The sequence below is a fragment of the Bos javanicus genome, chromosome 25 (genome assembly GCF_032452875.1).
Source record: "Bos javanicus breed banteng chromosome 25, ARS-OSU_banteng_1.0, whole genome shotgun sequence".
NCBI classification, from domain to species: Eukaryota; Metazoa; Chordata; class Mammalia; order Artiodactyla; family Bovidae; genus Bos; species Bos javanicus.
In genome coordinates, this window is record NC_083892.1 from 39,581,802 (window position 1) to 39,598,657 (window position 16,856).

Here is a 16,856-nt window from a genome sequence, read left to right on the forward strand (position 1 = left end):
ATCTTGTGCAGGGCAAAGCGCTTGGGAGCCCCTGCTCCCAGGAAGACTGAACCCACAGAATGTTGGGGAACCACGAGAGGAGGGTCTGTATCCCATGGGCTCCCGAACCTACTTTGCTGGCCTGTGACCCTCTGGATCTCATGAAGTCCCTCGGAGCTCCTGGGACCCCAGGCCCAGCCTCCTTTCCCTTGGGAGGCCTGGCTGGCCTCACAAAGCCCCCCAGGCCACAGGGGATTCCAAGAGTCACCAGGACAGTGAGCGATCAGCTCAGAATGCACAGTGGGTGAGGAGAGGAGGCCATGGGCAGTGTGACCCCCGGCAGGGCAGTCCGGGCATGCTCTGGGATCTGCCTGGGGCATGTGCCTGAGAGATGGCAGGCCAACCGCTTCTGGAGGGCTCTGCAGCTGAGGCCCCCGGGGGCCCACACTGCAGCCCAGGCTCAGCAGGTCAACAGACAAGGGGATCTCTGCTCTGGGAGCTGGACCTGAGAGAAGCCCCCAGGGCCCTGGGGCTAATCCTGCCTGTGAGGAACAAGGCCTCGTGCAGCTGGAAGCCTGTTCACCTGACACCCTGCACGGCTCACAGCAGGCAGCTCCATGCAGCGGGCCCAGGCTGGGGGCCGGAGACACCATGTGGGTCAGACCCAGAAATCTCCGGCTACATGGGGCTGGGTTTGAGGACCAGCAGAGTGGGGAGCTGGGGGAACTGGAGCGGGGGTGGGGGGCAGCAGCGGGGCAGGGGGCAGCGATGGGGCAGGGGGCGGCCTGGGCAGTCGGTGGGAGGCTTGTGTGCTCCTACCTGCCTGGTGGGTGCAGCCCGGCTGGGGCTCACTCCGGGGCCCGTCGCCCGCGGCGTTGAAGGCCGAGATGCTGACCAGGTACTTGGTGTGGCTGGTGAGGTTCTTCAGTTTGGCCGTGGTCTCGGGCAGGAACAGCACCCGCATCTTCTCCGTGTCATTCTGGCTGTCTGCCTCCCAGTAGTAGATCTGCCGGGAGGAGCGGAGGCTGGAGGCCGGGAGGCTCAGAGGGGTGGCGCCCCGTCTCAGCCTGGGGACAGGCGGCCACCAAGCCGGGGCGGGGGACCCCAGTGCTCCTGGGGGGGTGAGTGCGCCTCTGCAGAGGCCAGGCCAGGAGGATAGGGCCTGCAGACGGAGGTGACTGCCAGGAAAGTGCCTTAGGACCAGGCTCCTGGACGTAAGGGAGACCGACCCAGCCCCTGCTCCAGCCTGTGGACGGCCCCAGCCCCAGCTTCACTAGAGGCTCCTGCATTTTAACCCTGACATGCATCGAAGCCTGCGATTGACGTGACCCAATACTGTGGACGTTAAAACAGCCTCAGATGACGAGCAGAAGAGCCACCCTGGGCTCAGCGCTGCCGGGGGGCCCGTGTTTCTCTTGGTTCTGTTTCCTCGTGTCTGGTTTACATGTGCTCGTGAGCAAACGTGATGCCCACACACGGAGGTTTGTAAGGTCATCTGAACTGTTTCCCTTGATAGCTGGCAGAGAACCACAGCCTCAAGCTGGTGCCAGCCAGGCTGCCCAGAGACAGCCCTGGACCGTGGATCTGCCTTGGCTCAGTGGGTGTAACCCGGGCCAGGCAGTCAGAGCTGTTGGCCCACGTGCGGAGCAGCAGAGTTCCGTGTGGGGCCGGCTCTCCGGTGTCCACACGTCTGGCCAGGCCAGAGCAGCCCTGGCGGGTTAGCTACGCTCATTCCCTCCTGTAAGATGAACTCCAGCTTCTGCACCCTGAACTGGCCAGTGAGGCGCTCTGCTCGAAGAGGCCGCACTAACCTGGACACTGAGGGCAATACCCACGTCAGCGTCTGTTCAGGACACCGTTATTGGGAATTATTAATAGGGAACGCGCTTTGGACACACACACACAGCACCTTGCCTCCAGGCTCAGGGGACTTGCTGTCGCCTCATCAGTCATTGTTAACGGCCCTGCCACGGAGGAAGGCCTTTCTTTTCACAAAACAGCTACAGAAATCATTCTTAGAGGAACATTTACTCGGCCCAATAGTCATCATCAGGGCAGGTGAGCCCACAAAGTCTGAGGACTGATCAACTTGAGGCTCATCAGACCAGACAAGGAGACTCACCCTGAGGGGAGGATGGGGGTTTGCAAGGGACGGCCCTGGGCTGGTTACCTCAGGAGGGTTTTGGCTGACCTCATGGGGTTCCAGCCCCGTCTGCAGGGGTGACCTTGGAGGTGGAACCCTGGGAGGGGCTCCCTGCCCCCCACCAACTTCTGTGACTGTTCATGCCCGATGCTCTTACGGGAATGGTCTGGTGCCTTCCTTCCATCCCACTTCTGGAATATTCAGATGTGGGCTCAGAACAGGTCAGTGTCGGGGTTCTCAAACTGAGGTCCCCAGGAACCAGGCCCCTGGGGAGCTTGTCACACATGCACATTTCCGGGCTCCATCCTGGACCTACTGAGTCAGGACTCGGGAAGCATCCAGTAGTGACACGGGGTGGAGCTGGGGGCTAGGCCTGGTCTCCCCTCCTGCACCGTCAGCAAAGGTGGTGGAGGCTCCCCGAGGGGGCGCAGGGCAAGGAGAGGCCAGCCTGGGAGGGAGGGGCTGCTGGCTCCACCATGAGCCTCCCCGACCCCCAGGTCCGGGGGAGGTGGGCTGAGCTGGCCCAGCCCCTCGGTGATGCCCTCGGGTCCGAGGGTGAGGGCCGCCGCGTGCTGGCGCAGGACGCAGAGGGCCGCCGTGAGCTGGGGGGCCCGGGCCGCCGGCCCTCGTCCCCAGGTGGCCGGGAGGGCAGACCGCGCCTCGCGAGGGGTCGTCCCCAGGTGGCCGGGAGGGAGACCGCGCCGTGCGAGGGGCTTGCCTTGTAGCCCTGGATGATCCCGTTCTGGCTCTCGGGCGGCGGCGGCTCCCATGCGACCTCCAGCTGGCTGGCCGTGAGCGGGTTCACGTGCACACGCTGCGGGGCCTGGGCAGGGGCTGTGGGGCAGAGAGCAGAGGGTCAGCCGAGAAGCCCGCCCCCGCGTGCGGGCTCCCAGGCCCCACCCCGGCCTGGACGACCATGGACCCTCTCAGAACCACGGTTCCCCGCGCGGGCTCCCAGGCCCCTGCGGCCCCGCCCCTGCAGGCCCCGCCCCGGCCAGGACGACCACGGACCCTCTCAGAACCACGGCTCTAAGTGCACACAGTGAAATCTGGAGAACCCCAAAGAAAAGCGATTATACACAGACACAGGGGCGCTCGTGAGAACAAAGGTGAGACAGTAAGCCACGTGCCTATGACTGAGCTGTGAGGCTGCCTGGGACAGGCAGGGACGGCTCAGCAACCTCCAACCTCGCTGCGTCGGGTTGGGGAGGGCCCTGTGGCTGGGAGATCAGGCCCTGCAGACCTGTGCTGCTGGCTCTCACGTTCATTGCCAAGTTGCTGCAGTTGTTCAGGCGTTAAGTCCTGCTGACTCTTTTCCACCCCAAGGCCTGCAGCACGCCAGCCTTCCCTGTCCTTCACTATCTCCCAGAGTTTCGCTCAGATTCACGTGCATTGAGTCGGTGATGCTCCCCAACCTCTGTCGCCCCCTTCTCCTCCTGCCCTCAATCTTCCCCAGCATCAGGGTCTTTTCCAGTAACCGCAACCGAGGGTAGTGCTAAAGTCCACGTGGAACTCGGAGAAAACAAAGGCCATCTGTGGGAATGGCCTGGAGGTCCGGGGGTTAGTCCTCTGCCTTCACTGCTGGAGGCCCAGGTTCGATCCCTGGTGAGGAGCTAGGATCTCGCACAGCACAGTGCAGCCAGAAAAGAAAAACCAAGGCGTGTGTGATCCTGTCTGGGGTTCAGGATGCCGGGGTGCACAGCCCCGCTCCTGGGGGAGGGGCTGGCGTCTGCGCACCCGTGGCTACCCCTCCTCTGGGACGGAGCACAGAGGCCGCTGCCGCATGTCCCCTGGGGAGGACCCACCCCTCTGGTCCTCCTCCCACCCTGAGGGCTACCCCCGCCCCACTGTGATGGGCTGGAGTCACAGGTGCAGGTGAAAGGTGAAAGGTCACTGGCAGGGCCCCCGTGGCCGTGGCCTTGCAGGTAGCCTCAGGGCAGCTGGGAACAACGCAGACGACCCATGTTTCTCCCTGCCCGGCAATCCCGCCGGCCGGTCTGTCCCCTGCCCGCTGCGGGCCGCTCCCTTCACCCCCATGGGTACCCCCCATCCCGGCAAACTCCATGATGGGCTGGACCTCGGAGCTGTCGGGGGGGGTGCCTGGTTGCGGGGGGCAGGATACCAGCCCAGCGCCCTCACCCCCTGCGGCCCTGCCTGCAGCCCGGGCACTGCCTTTGGGCTCAAGTCTGTTTACGGTCACAAGTGGAAGGAACCAAACGGACAGTCACCATCGGGGGAGATGGCCGGGCACTTGGTCCCTCTGGAGGGGGCCTCCGCGGAGAGGACGACCTTCGCGAGTCGCCCCTTCCCTGCTGCCCCCCAGCGCAGAATAAAATAGTAATTAACACGCACTCAGCCTGACACCACCTATTCATTCTGCTCTAACTGTGCGGCTCGTGTTACCACGGCCCACCCCGCCGCTAATGGAAATGTTAATAACCCTCACCAGGTTGTTGTGACAGATGCTCGGCCTCATTATCAGAAATTCTTATTTACCGCTCCATTAAACAACAGAATCACACAGAAAAACAATTCAATCAAAACTAACTGGAGGAATTTTAACAGCCGCATTAATAATCCAAAACATAAATAAAGTTAATGTCTTTGCATGTTTGCCATCGGCGACTCTGTTGCGAAATGACCGTGGCACAGTTAGACGGGGAAAGGCAGAGTGGGACGCTGCTGCCACGCCGGTGGGGTCAGGGCCGTGTGCGAGTGTCCACTGCCCCGAGTTTCCTCCTTGAAGACGTGGCAGAGCCAGGGCCCAGGGCGGCTCGGGGGTGGACACGTGCGACGCAGAGCTCCCCCTGCCTGGCCCGGTTCCATCCCGGGCGGCAGGCCCACCTGTACCGCTGTCCCCGGGCGGGGCTCCCCCGGCCCCCAGCCCGTCCTGGAGCACAGTGCCTCCCTGCCCGTAACAAGGACTTCCCCGATGAGGACACAGCAGGGGAGAGGGAAACTGATGTAAACACAGAGCAAAGCGCGCTGGCTTCTAGACTTGTTTTTGGCTCCTAAGAGCCTCTGGGCCTCCCCAATGACTTGCAGGCAGATGCCCCGTTTACACCCCACAAGGGATCCTCACTCGTCACGAAGGGTTCGGTTTGGAAGCTGGTGGGGTGTCTGACGGGCCGTGATCTCTTTGTTCCCCCACTTTACAGTCTGTGGAGGACGGTGCATGTGAGCATCAGCTCAGAATGCCGTGTTAACACGCATAAAATCAGTTTTCAAAAGCCCGCTGGCCTGGCAGTCTGGCATTAGCTGATACGTGGACGCCACGGACGGTGCTGGAGGCAGGGTCCGGGCTGGGGCGCGGAGCAGAGGTTCCCCTGGGCGCCTCGGCCGGGCAGACGATGCTGCCCCACGGCCGTCACCCACCAGCCTGCAGGGAGGGCCGACCATGGCGGCGACAGAGATGGTTCTGGACTGTGGCAGGCTCCTTGTACCCAACAGTGGTGATGGAACACCAGAGATTTCTGGAATCTTCTGGGATTCTGGCTGAATGCTCAGGAAGCCCTGCAAAGCTGGGAGCTGCAGGCTGGACTGGGCGGGCAGGTCCCAAGAAGCAGTGAGACCGGCACTTTGTCCAGCTCCACTGGCCCCTGGACAGGCGTGCTGGCCCCGCAGTGACCATGCAGCGTCAAGGGAAGACAGCAGCTGCCCCTGGCTTTGCGTGGACGTGCTGGTGGAGGGGGTGCTGGCTCCCAGGCCCCGACTCTCGGACTCCTGACTGCATGTCTGGCAGACCCTGGGCAGCCCCGGGCTCACTGGGGCCCCGCAGCAGAGCCTTTCAGAACCTCTGCTGCAGGGCGGCGGCTGGCCGGCCCCCGTGTGCTCACAGCATCTGCAAAGGTGTCTGGCAAACGGCCAGGGCTGGGGGCACGGGGGCTGCCCACCGCTCGGGCAGGACTGCTCACCATCCAGCCCCTCATCCCTCACCCTGCCCCACTGTGGGGTGGCGACCACCCTGTGGACAGTCTCCCGGAGGGAGCTACACGTCTCCCCCTGGAACCAGTCTGGCCGATGACCCGTGGGGCATTTCCCAGCAGGAACGTCCAGTGCGTTCCGTGGGCTACAGTCCATAGGGTTGCCCAGAGTCGGACATGACTGAGTGACTCAGCACGCAGGCTACAGAGCCGGCAAAAGCAAGGCCCAGAGCAATCCAGCGACTCTCCAGGGGTCACGCAATCAGCGGGCATGTGGACTCTGCTTTGTGTAAACCCAGGCAGCCTGGCTCTGAGCCTCTCTCCTTCCCTCCCTCGTGGTGAGGTTCCGGGGGCCTGGGGAGGGAGAGAGGGGAGGCGGGTGGGGAATTCAGCCCTCCACCCCTCGCTGGCCCAGCAAGTCTCGCCCCTCAGGGCCCCGGCCCCACCCCTCGCCAGCCCAGCACGTCTCGCCCTGTCTCGCCCCTCGGGGCCCCGGCCCCTGCCTCTCTTCTGTCTCCTCTGTCACCTCCCCCCTCCTCTTCACCTCACTGCTGAGCCAGAACCAAACACAACTCCAAGGAGGCTTAACGGGAAGAAGCGGGAAACTGGTCACAAAAACCAGTTTCCAAAAAACCGATGTTGTGCTCTCCAGGCTGCAGGAATGGGGGCTGGAGGCTGCGGGGAAAGCCCTGCACGGCGAATCCAAGCCCTGGGCTCATACAGCGGGATGTGGGGAGTCTGTCCAATCCCTGAGCGCCACTTCGCTGTTTGTAAAATTGGAGAAAATGTGGGACGTGAAGGGTCTTGCAGCTGAAATGAAACGGGTGGTGTGAGAGCAGAGAGCACGACCGGCAAGGAGCGTGGGCAGTGTCCCCAGGCGGGTCCCCGAGGTGACCTTGCCTGCGGGCGGGTGGGGCGTTGCTCCTGTGTGGGCTCTGTCCCCATGGAGACGGAGGGCTTCTGGGTCACCCTGTACTGATGCCTTTAAATGTCCATCTCCCCTGGGGGTGCCCATGTGACCTGAGAGCCGCCCAGAGGTGTCATCACGGACCTGCGATGCCCTCCAGGGACCTGCTCCTCGTGCTCACACCTTCATGCCATCCTTCTGACAAGCAGGGTCCTGGGGGTGCTTCTCCCTCTGGGGTCTGCCCCCCTTGGGGGACTCCTGGGGAAGAGGTGTTTCCTCCCTGTGGGAGGAAGCGCTCTTTCTGCTGCCTGGAGCCACGGGGCCACCTTGACAAAGAGCCTGCCTGAGACAGGAGTGAGCTGAGAGGAGGAGGAACCAAGAGGGGGCACAGGGACAGCCTGTTAGCATGCTGGATCCAGCCATGCCTGAAGCTGTGCCCAGGCTCTTCAACTTCTCCGTTACGTGAGTTAATGACAGATTCTTTCAGCTTAAGCCTCTTTGGGTTTCTATCTCTTGCAAGCTGTATTTCTTACTAGTGTACTATTTTTTACCAATTTGTAATGCTCAATGACTCAGAAATCAATCTCAATGAGAGATCGCCTAAAGGTTACCCTTTCTCTCTGAGATTAAAAGGATTTAAAAACTACATATTCAGGCTAGAGGAGACCCAAAGATCATTAACTCTCGACCTCTCGCTGTTCTGTAGGACGAGACCAATCAAGAACCTGCACAGGGTCTCAGTCACTCACCACTTACTGACCGGCCCTGGTCTAGGCGTGTCCTGGACATTTATCCTGCAGGCAGGACGGGCGAGCTGGGGGCAGGGTCGAGGTGAGGACCCCCATCGCCTCACTCCCAGCCTGCAGCTTTTCCCTCTGCACCATGGTCCTCAGGGCCTGAGCTCAGAGAGGTGGAGTGACGGGCCCAGCATGACAGAGCCGGGGACCGGTGGAAGTGACCCTCAGACCTGCAGGTCTGACTCGGGAAACACACTGTTTTCGGGCAGTTTTCACACAAGTCTGAGTGTTTCCTGCCGAATGGTCAGGATGGTGAAGCATCCGGCTGAGTGAATGGAAACTGCCCCATTTAGCTTTATTTTCTGCAGGCCTGAGAGCAGCCCAAAGTCAGGAGGAACACGTTACAAGGGCCCCTGGGCTGCGAGAGGCAGCGACTGGACGGCCAAGGGTGCGTGGCAACAGTGCTGGAAGCATGGCGTCCTCCTTCCAGAACATTCTATGCGGCGTGAACACAGACGGCAGAGCAACGCTCTGGGGCCGAACATCCACCCGACCTGTGGGGGCAGCCTGAGCGGGGAGCCTGGCCTCTTTCTGGGTTCTGCCTCTGCATCCCCGACTGGAGGCTGTTGGAGGCCGCCCACCCACAGAAGCAGCCGACGGACACCCTCCTGCCACTTGGGAGAAACACGTGGCCCGCCCGGGTTCACAGCAGCTCCACCGCAGCACCCGAGACCAGGGGGCCACCGAGGGACTGCCAGCGAACGCGGAGTCTGCACCCAGAGGAGAGTCCTCCCCCACGAGAGGGAGCCGAGTTTGACGCCTGCTGCAGCTCGGGTGAGCCCGGGAAACATGCCGGGAGACGGGAGCCAGGTAAAGCGGTCAAACACGGCTCTGGCCCGTGTCCATGAAGCCCCCGGAGCAGCGAGCCCACAGACAGGAAGCAAGTCAGGGCCGACGGCGGCTGGGGGAGGGGGCCTGCCCATGGCTGAGGGGCGTCTGTCTGGGGAGAAGCCGGGGCTGGGGGAGGCGGGCGGCGGCCACTCGGCCAGTGGACAGGCTCCCTGCCCCTGGGCTGGACGCTTGCCGGTGACAAGGACGGTGTGTGTCACGTCAACCGTGCTTTACCATAAAACGAACAACAAACAGCCACAGACCCAGGACGCAAGCCCGGAGGCAGGCAGACGTCCATGGCCGTCTGGCTGGCTGCTATGGCCCCGGTGCTCCCGGGTCTCCCGCCCGGGTTGCAGCCCTGTTCTCCACACGCCTGCACCGGTCCTGGGATGCAGGCCCTGTCCGCAGCACCTGGGCCCCGCCGCTGGTCCTCTCGCTGTGGTGCAGGCTGACGAGTGGGTGGGTCAGCTCCGCGGGTCCTCGCCAGCCGGCCATGTGCACCCTGAGCTCAGTGGCAGGGCTGGCACGGCTGCCTGCACGACGCCCCGCCAGGCTCCAAAGCCCCTGCTCTCACGGACGGCGTGTGCTGCGTCTGCCCCGCCTGTGTGGGCTCTTCTGTGGCCAGGCCCAGGCCCTCCTGGAGTGCCTGGCCCCCAAGTGACCTCCACTCCTTCCGCCGACAGACTCCCGGGCAGAGGCCAGGGTGGCTTCCACTGTCTCCTGTGGGGTCACCTGGTTTATCCTTGTCTACGTGAAAATGCCGTGTGACTCTTCCAGAAAAACCCTGCTAAGCCAGGGACCCTCAGTGCTGGCTCGTTTCCGACAATAACCTCTCCAAACTGCACAGTCGCCTGACGTGTCCTGTGGCCGGCCCAGAGAATTCAGCCTTCATCCCCCGAAAGCCTGAGTCCCCGTCCCCAGGGGCATTCCAACCCATTCACCCTCCTGACTCTGCACCCGCAGATTCGAGCAGAACCTTCAGCCATGTGCCAAGATCAGAGGAGACAGCCGTCTGTGGTACAGTGTGTGTGTGTGTGTGTGTGTGCGTGCGTGTGTGCCTGCCCAGGGGGGGTTTCTGTGGGGAGACGGCAGGCCGTGAGGCAGTGTGTGTGTGTGTGTGCGTGCGTGTGTGCGTGCGTGTGTGCGTGCGTGTGTCCGCGGGCAGCGGGCGTTTCTGCAGGTTGAGGGCGGGCGACTCCCTCCTTCCAGGGCAGCGGGGGGCTGGGTGAAGGCAACACTCCGATCTCAACGTGGGATACGACCTCTCCCTGTGCGTCAGCCCCACAGAGGGGACAGTTCTTAAGACAAACCCAGGGGCCAGATCGTATCTGAAACGGGGACTAACGTGGATCTGTGTGGCTTTCGGAGATGGGGGAGTGGCTGTTATGGAAGGTCAGGCTGACTCGGGGCCGGGGCCAGCGCTCAGGCTGGCCAGAGACGGTGGGTGACAGCAGTTCCCCTCCCCCCACCCAGGACCCCGCAGTCCTGGACCCCCACGGGGACGACAGCATGGCTCGCCTAGAGCACGTCCTGATTAATCCGATACCTCCAGACCTTAAACACCCCTGTGTCTCAAAAGCAAGACTTGATCACTCCCGGGGCCACCAGGACACCCAGCCCTTGGCCGAGGACTCTTCCCAGCATGACCAGAAGCCTCCTGAACCCCCATAACCTGACCTTCGACGAGGGGGACGCTGCTGGCCCCTGAGCTGCAGGCAGGACTCACCGGCCTCGCCAACGAAGACCTCCACAGGCGCGCTGGCCGGGCCCTCGCCGATGACGTTGTAAGCCGTCAGGACCACTTCGTAGCGCCGGTATTTCTTCAGATCTGCAAGGGCGAGGGGACAGGGTCAGCAGGCAGGAGCCCCGCCGTTTCTTAGAAAGCTCCCTCTGTGACCAGTGCCCCCTGGGGGGACAAGGGAGCCCTTTCTTGCAGAGAGAAGCCTGTGAGGGGCCGGCCACCCTCCGTCCAGCAGTGCCCCTACCCGCCCGGCAGTGCCCCCTACCCGCCCGTGACCCTGGTGAGGCAGTCACGGCCGTCCTGCATTCGGGGAAAGGTGGCAACCAGCTCCTCGTCTAAGGGAGCGAGTCCAGGACACAGAGCCTGACCTGGGCCTGCCTTCTGGTCCCGAACCTCTCCTGGAGAGCAAGAGCGGACACAGCAAGACCCTGGTGCCGCTCGACCACGCGGGCCAGTCGTTGACCCCTTCTGTGACATGATGGCGGGAGGGCCTGGGGGTCACATTCACTGACCTCTGCAGAGCGGGGTCCTCTCTGGGAGGTACGGTTTGCAGGGACCATGCGCTCAGGCGGTCAGACACATACGTGGGGCCTCTGGACAGTCATGTGACTGGGAGAACCTTCCAGAAAGTTCTGGCTTAAAAAATCAGCTGTTCCCGCCACATCGAGTAGTGCAGAGCTCGTGTGTGGCTGCCTGGCCTGCACGATGCACTTGGCGTCTCATGTGTGGCTGCCTGGCCTGCACGATGCACTTGGCGTCTCATGCCCTTTTCTTCCCAGGATGTGGCCATTCAGACCTCACGGGCCTTGGTTTGCCAACATAGATACATTTAACGGCCAAGATCCTGCCCCCGTGTCAAGCTCTGCTGCTGAGAAACCACCAGACGGCTTCATCTCAACTTGGGGCCTCGTGTGATTGCCAGGAATCCACAGAGATGCACCAGAGTGGACGCCGGCGTGTGGCCCGGGCGCCCCTTCCATGCTTCCTAACCCGAGACTGAAAGGCCTGGGCGGAGACCCGGGGAGGGAGCCCTCGTCACTGGGGCCAGCCTGCACTTGACTCTTCACCCAACCTCTTGGAGAGGCCACCTCTGGGAGACGCCCGGCCCAGGAGGGACTCGGTGGAAAGACAAGGAAGCAGCGAGGCGGGGAGGGGCAGGCGGGCCGGCCCGCGATGGATGACGCAGAGCTTCAGGGGGAGGGCACAGCTCCGGGAACCCCGCCCCCGCTGCCGGGCTGGTTGGCTGTCCCAGGTGGTGGCCGGGGTGATGGGGGACAAGCTGGCAGAGCGCTGGCACCCGCGGGGCCTGGCAAGCCCGGCTCTTCCTCCCCTCCATTACCCGCTTTCTGATCCAGCGACCTCTGCACTGGACTGAACTGCAGCTTGGTCCCTGAGTCTTGCACTCGGTCACTGAAACCCACCCTGGCCGGAATCCAAGGGGCAGCACCACGATTTGATAAGAAGGAGAGAGGCCGGATGGACAAACGCTGGACATGTGCATGCGATGTCCGCCCCCCACCCCGAGAGGAGGGAGACCCCGACGCTGCAGTGAGGAGGACGCTAGGCCTGAAGCCAGCGGACACAGAGGGGCCCGCTGGGTGAGTCCCCTGCTGCGAGGTCCCTGGAGGGGCCGGGGTCACAGAGACAGGAAGGTGGGGGTGGGCGCCCGGGGTGGGGCTGGGGGAGGTGGGGGGCGTGCGTGTTTAGTGGGGCAGTCTCAGGTTGGGGGCGAGAGGGTTCTGAGGTGGGCGGTGGGGACGGGCGCACGGCAGTGTGTGCACATAACAGGGTGAAGGTAAATCCACAGCTAAAAAGGGGGCTAAAAACAAGCCGACAGTGTCAGAGAAGAGCGCTGCCGTGACTTTCTGTCCCAAACTGAGAACGGCTGTTGGGAACCCCTGCCCAGCCTGTGTTTCTAGAAACTCCCTTTCGGTGGTTCTGGCCCATCACGCATTTTAGTGGGACGGGGTGGGGGGCTCCAGGAACGAGAGCTGGGAATCCGAGCTGGTCTTCACTCGGTCCGCCGAGAGGCTGAGGGGCACTGCCCAGCTGCGCCAGCTGAGCGCAGAGTCACTCACGTGTTAACTCGTAGGTTGTCTCGGTGGAGCTGCTGTTGACGGTCTTGAAGCTGCTCTGGGCTGTGGGGGGCGAGCAGACAGGCCGTCAGTGTGGGGACAGCCGGCGCCAGGACGGGCCGCAGACGTGGAAGGAGGCCTGGCCAGGAAGCTGCTCTGCCTCCAGAGCAGCCACCACACGCCCGTCTGCTCACCGGGACCCCCGCAGAGCCTCCTGATCCAGCCAGGCCCCCGGCCCACAAGGGGGAGGAGTGTCTCCCCTCTGATTAAACGGATCTAATTGGCATCTGGCAGAATGTAGCGCAAAGCGGCACTGGGGGCCACAGGACTGGCTGGTCCCGGGGCAACCGCGTCTGATCACGTGCTCAGGTGAGTGCCCCAAGCCAGTGGGGACGACCAGCCAACAGTGAGCAGGTGCACAGACCCTCGCACCCCCTTATTCCAGGGTGTGTGTGACTCAGCCCAGAGGGACAGTCATGGCCAGCTGGGCATTGGCAAGGGGCACCGGGGGAGACGCTGTGAGTGCGGGTCTCAGCGGAGCCAGGTCCTCCCCCGGTGGGGTCGGGGCCAAGCTGTAGCCCCTCGCCGACCCCAGAGGGGCGCTGGGGGCTGAGCGCAGTGTGTGTGACCCGCGCGAAGAGGCCCAGGCAGAGCTGGACCCGGTGCCCTGGCTGCCCTGCCCCCACCCCCACCACGCGGGTGCCAGGGGCCCAGGTGTCTTCTCTGATGGTTCTGGGGGTCATCTCTTAGCCTTCCCCCAATAGAGAGCAGAAGGGGACAGTGGCTTAGGGCAGATGAGCAGGGAGAGGGAGGCCGGGTCTCCACAGGCCCCAGCACCCCGGGCCTGCTCCGTGTGGGGCGGCACTGCTGTCTCCGGAGGCCTGACTACTCCTCCTCCAGGGCACACAGGCCCCTATGGCTTAGCCCTGCCCTGGCCGGCTGACCCCTGCCTCCCCCCACTGAGCTGTGCCGGGCCCTGCGTCACCCTCTTCCTCTCACGTCCTCCGTGACATCCTTTTTACCCCGACGGCCCCCTCAGATGGCTCCTCCTCCAGGCAGCCTTCCTGGGTGCCCTTGCTGTGCCCTGGACCTTGCACACTGTCGGGGTGCTGGGGAGGGGGCAGAGCTGCACCCCTTCCGGCCCCCACAGCTGTTCCCAGCAGGCCTGGGGTGGGCAGATGTGGTGGTTATGGGAACCTCCCTGCCGTGGGGTCGGGGGGCGGGGGGCTCACCTGTGAGCTCGGCCCGCAGAGCCGAGGGCGTCTTGAGCGTCTTGGACTCGGTGGCGGGGGCCGCCTCGTACTCCAGCTCACGGTAGTAGATCCGGTAGCCCTGCAGGAGGCCGTTCAGGCTCTCGTCCCTTGGAGGCTGCAAAGACAGCACGGTCAGGGGCCTGGCTGCATGCTGGCTGGCTGTGTGGACAGGCGGGGCGTCACTGGTTCAAGACAACTAGAGGGGCCTCGGTTGTTGGCAAGAGGACAGGCAGGTGTCCCACTGATGAGGAATGACGGGGTCAGGGATGGAACCCAGGCCTCCTGGTCCTGTGTGCGTGGACATGGCCATGTCTCCCTGTCCAGCCTGGACACCCGAGCCCCAGGGCCGGGGCTGGAGACTGTGGCCCAGGTCACAGATAGAGAGGAAGTTGCCCATTGCCGGCAGACCCAGAACCGAAGGGGGCCGTGGATGCGGCCTAGCCCTGCGTCGTCCACCACTGACCCACCCTGTCCCTTCAGTCCCCGACCCTCCCGTCCACCCGGGCTTATGGCCGTCTCGCTGGGACCCTCACTGACCCCTCTGCGTGCCATGTGGGCCCCCTGCCTGACAGGCGTAGGGCTAGAACACCCACTGCCACCTCAGCTGGCGTGAGAGCGGCCGACGGTGGGGCAGGGCCTGACTCCTAAGAACCCAGCGGAAGGCGGCTGACGGGCGGCTCGGAGACAAGGTCGGACGGTGGGGCAGCCTGAGCCTGTGTGTGAATCCAGGACCTTGCAACCGCTTCCCTCTGCGTACCGCTGCTGCTCAGGGAGGGCCCGGCCCGACTGCCCCTCCCCCTTTGGCTGGTTTCTGTTGATTAGTGAGCCTGGGGAGGGCATCCCCAGCTGGGTGACAGGTCTGTCTGTGGAAGGAAGGCCATCCCACTCCACTTGGAACCCCAATAAGGCCACGACACTCACCCCAGTGCTGGGGGCTACGGGCTCTGCTCCCCCCTCTACGGTCCTCAGCAGGTCAGGACTGAACCTCCCAAACTGCAGCTGGACAGATGGACCAAGAGCGTGCTGGTGCCCGAGTGGACGCCACAGCTACTGTAAGAAAGCCCCCCTGTTGTGGGTTAAACTGTGCCCCCCTAGGAGACATGCTGAGTCCTAACTTCTGGTCCCCGCAAAGTGACTTCATCTGGATTTGGGTCTCTGCAGATGTAAGCAAGTTAGGAAGAGGGCACCGGCGGAAGGGAGCACTCTACGGCGATGGCAGGCTTCACAGAGGGCGGTTCCGTTCTATTTGCCCAGATCTTTAATGCAGCAATCACACGTCCAGGAACTGACCCCACGTGGAATCTCAGGTGTGCGCGGTCCTGAGACCCACAAACGTGAGCCTGGGACTAACTCTCCCCCACCCCTCAAAACGCCAAGACCAATCCTCTCCGGGTCTTTTCAATGCCACCAAGACAACAGGATGGCCTTCGAGCTTGAAGGGCTTGAATCTTCAAGCTTGAAGATTGCCTGCAAACAAATTGGCAGACCTGGGGCTCGTGAACACCATCGGATGATGTGATAATTGATTCACACGGGCACCTAGATGCTCAGCGTGATGGATCGTGAAGACAAAACACATTTTAAGAGGCAATATAGAATCTAGCAATTATTTAACAAATGCTGAGACTGGAAAAAGACCCAAAGATTCTTATAAGATGAGGACATTTGGACACAGAATGTCACGCGAAAGCAGAGGTCGGGACTGAAGGAAGCGTCTAGAAGCCAAGGAGCGGTAAGGCCTGCCGCGGCCGCCAGAGGCTGGGAAGAGGCAGGCAGCAGGCTTCCCTGTGTCTGCAGTCAGCTACCACCTTGACCGTGGACGCTGGTCTTCGGAACTGTGGGAGGGCAGGGCGCCCGGTTCCAGGCGCTCTGCTGTCCACACTCGCACCCTTCAATTTCAGTCCCTGAACCCGGGCGGCACCGGGGGGACCCGGATGCTCAGGGAAGTCTGTTCTCTGTGACCTCTGGCTGCTCTCGGTCCCAAACTCGGGACCCCTGCAGGAGGGGACAGCTCTCTGCCCTCACTCGCCAGTGGGCAGCGCACACAGCAAGGGCGCTTCCTCCCATGAGCGGGAATCACCACGTTTTTACCACGAGAGCCCAGGGGTTTGCAGGGCGGGTCTGCCGCAGCCCCCAACGTGCTCTCCCGCCACTTCTGAGTACTTGGACCCCCCCACCCCCCGTCCCCGCGCTGAAAGCGCCGTGGCTGGTCGTTCTTCCCGTCAGACGCAGACACTCAAGCCTGGGAAACCGGAGTGGACTCGCCACATCCCCAGGATCCACGTGCATCCCTCTGGTCAGAGGAGCCCAGCAAGCCCACCCGGATGACACTGGACTACTAAGCATCACCTTCACAAACACTGAGAAACCAGACAGTCGTGTGAGTCGCTTTACTGCCAGATTCTCTCTCCTGTGCGGGTCTGGGACTGGACCCCATATTTCCAGGGTATCAGTGCTCGCTCCGCTCTCCTGACGCCCACAGGTGGAGACATCTTTAAACTCACCTCACGGTTGTAGAACTAACGATCTGAGAGTGAAGGTGGACCCGCTCAGATGCCCGCGTCGCCTGGATGGGGCAGGTGACCGGCCAGGCACGCAGGGTCCCCGAGGCACAGGCCCGTCTGTCCGGGCCCCGGGCTGAACCATGACACTGATCACTTCCTCCAGCAGCGAGCCTGTGGCCCTCTGCCCCGACCGTTCCCAAAACGAGGCCTCAACTGACCAGAGTGCTAGGAACTCGGGGAGCTGTGTGCTGTCAGGAAGGGAGGTGAGGACAGGGCTGAACCCTGGGGGCCTGCCTGGGGGGGCAGGAGAGAGGCTCTGTTTCTTGTTGCAGTTTCTAGTTTATTCTGCCCTTTTCTTTCCTACCGATTTTGATGGACAGAACCTCTGTCCCCCGCACTGCAGATTCAGGGACACCCCTGAGCGGGGCACGCCCTGGCATGCTGGGCGGTCCCTATGCTTCCTGTCCAGCCCCGGCCCTGGAGCCTCCCCGCCCTGAGGGCAGCGTTTCAGATCCTCTGATACACCTTTTTTTAGATCCCTCCCCTTTGAGCTCATAGGATTGGTTCAGATAGCTTTAAGGGTTTTTGTTTTGCACGACCCTCTGCTATTTAAAACTAGGTTCCACGCGGTAAAGGCAGACACCGTGCAGCGTTTACTGCTAATCGGTGCCACGTGCAAGTCGTGTGTGCGTCTGTGTGTGTA

At 62.8% G+C, this 16,856-nt stretch overlaps 1 protein-coding gene across 5 annotated transcripts in view; it reads right to left on the reverse strand.

The window, feature by feature from the left end:
* LOC133238799 (protein sidekick-1) overlaps window positions 1-16,856 on the reverse strand; it is a 733,626-nt gene that overhangs the window by 34,360 nt on the left and 682,410 nt on the right. For all 5 annotated transcript variants that reach the window (XM_061402289.1, XM_061402294.1, XM_061402290.1 and 2 more), the window contains 5 exons: window positions 13,629-13,764; window positions 12,400-12,459; window positions 10,307-10,408; window positions 2,841-2,956; window positions 799-985 (listed from right to left, as the gene is read on the reverse strand). In XM_061402289.1, the coding sequence (XP_061258273.1) occupies window positions 799-985; window positions 2,841-2,956; window positions 10,307-10,408; window positions 12,400-12,459; window positions 13,629-13,764 (601 nt within the window). The remainder of the gene's footprint in view (window positions 1-798; window positions 986-2,840; window positions 2,957-10,306; window positions 10,409-12,399; window positions 12,460-13,628; window positions 13,765-16,856) is intronic.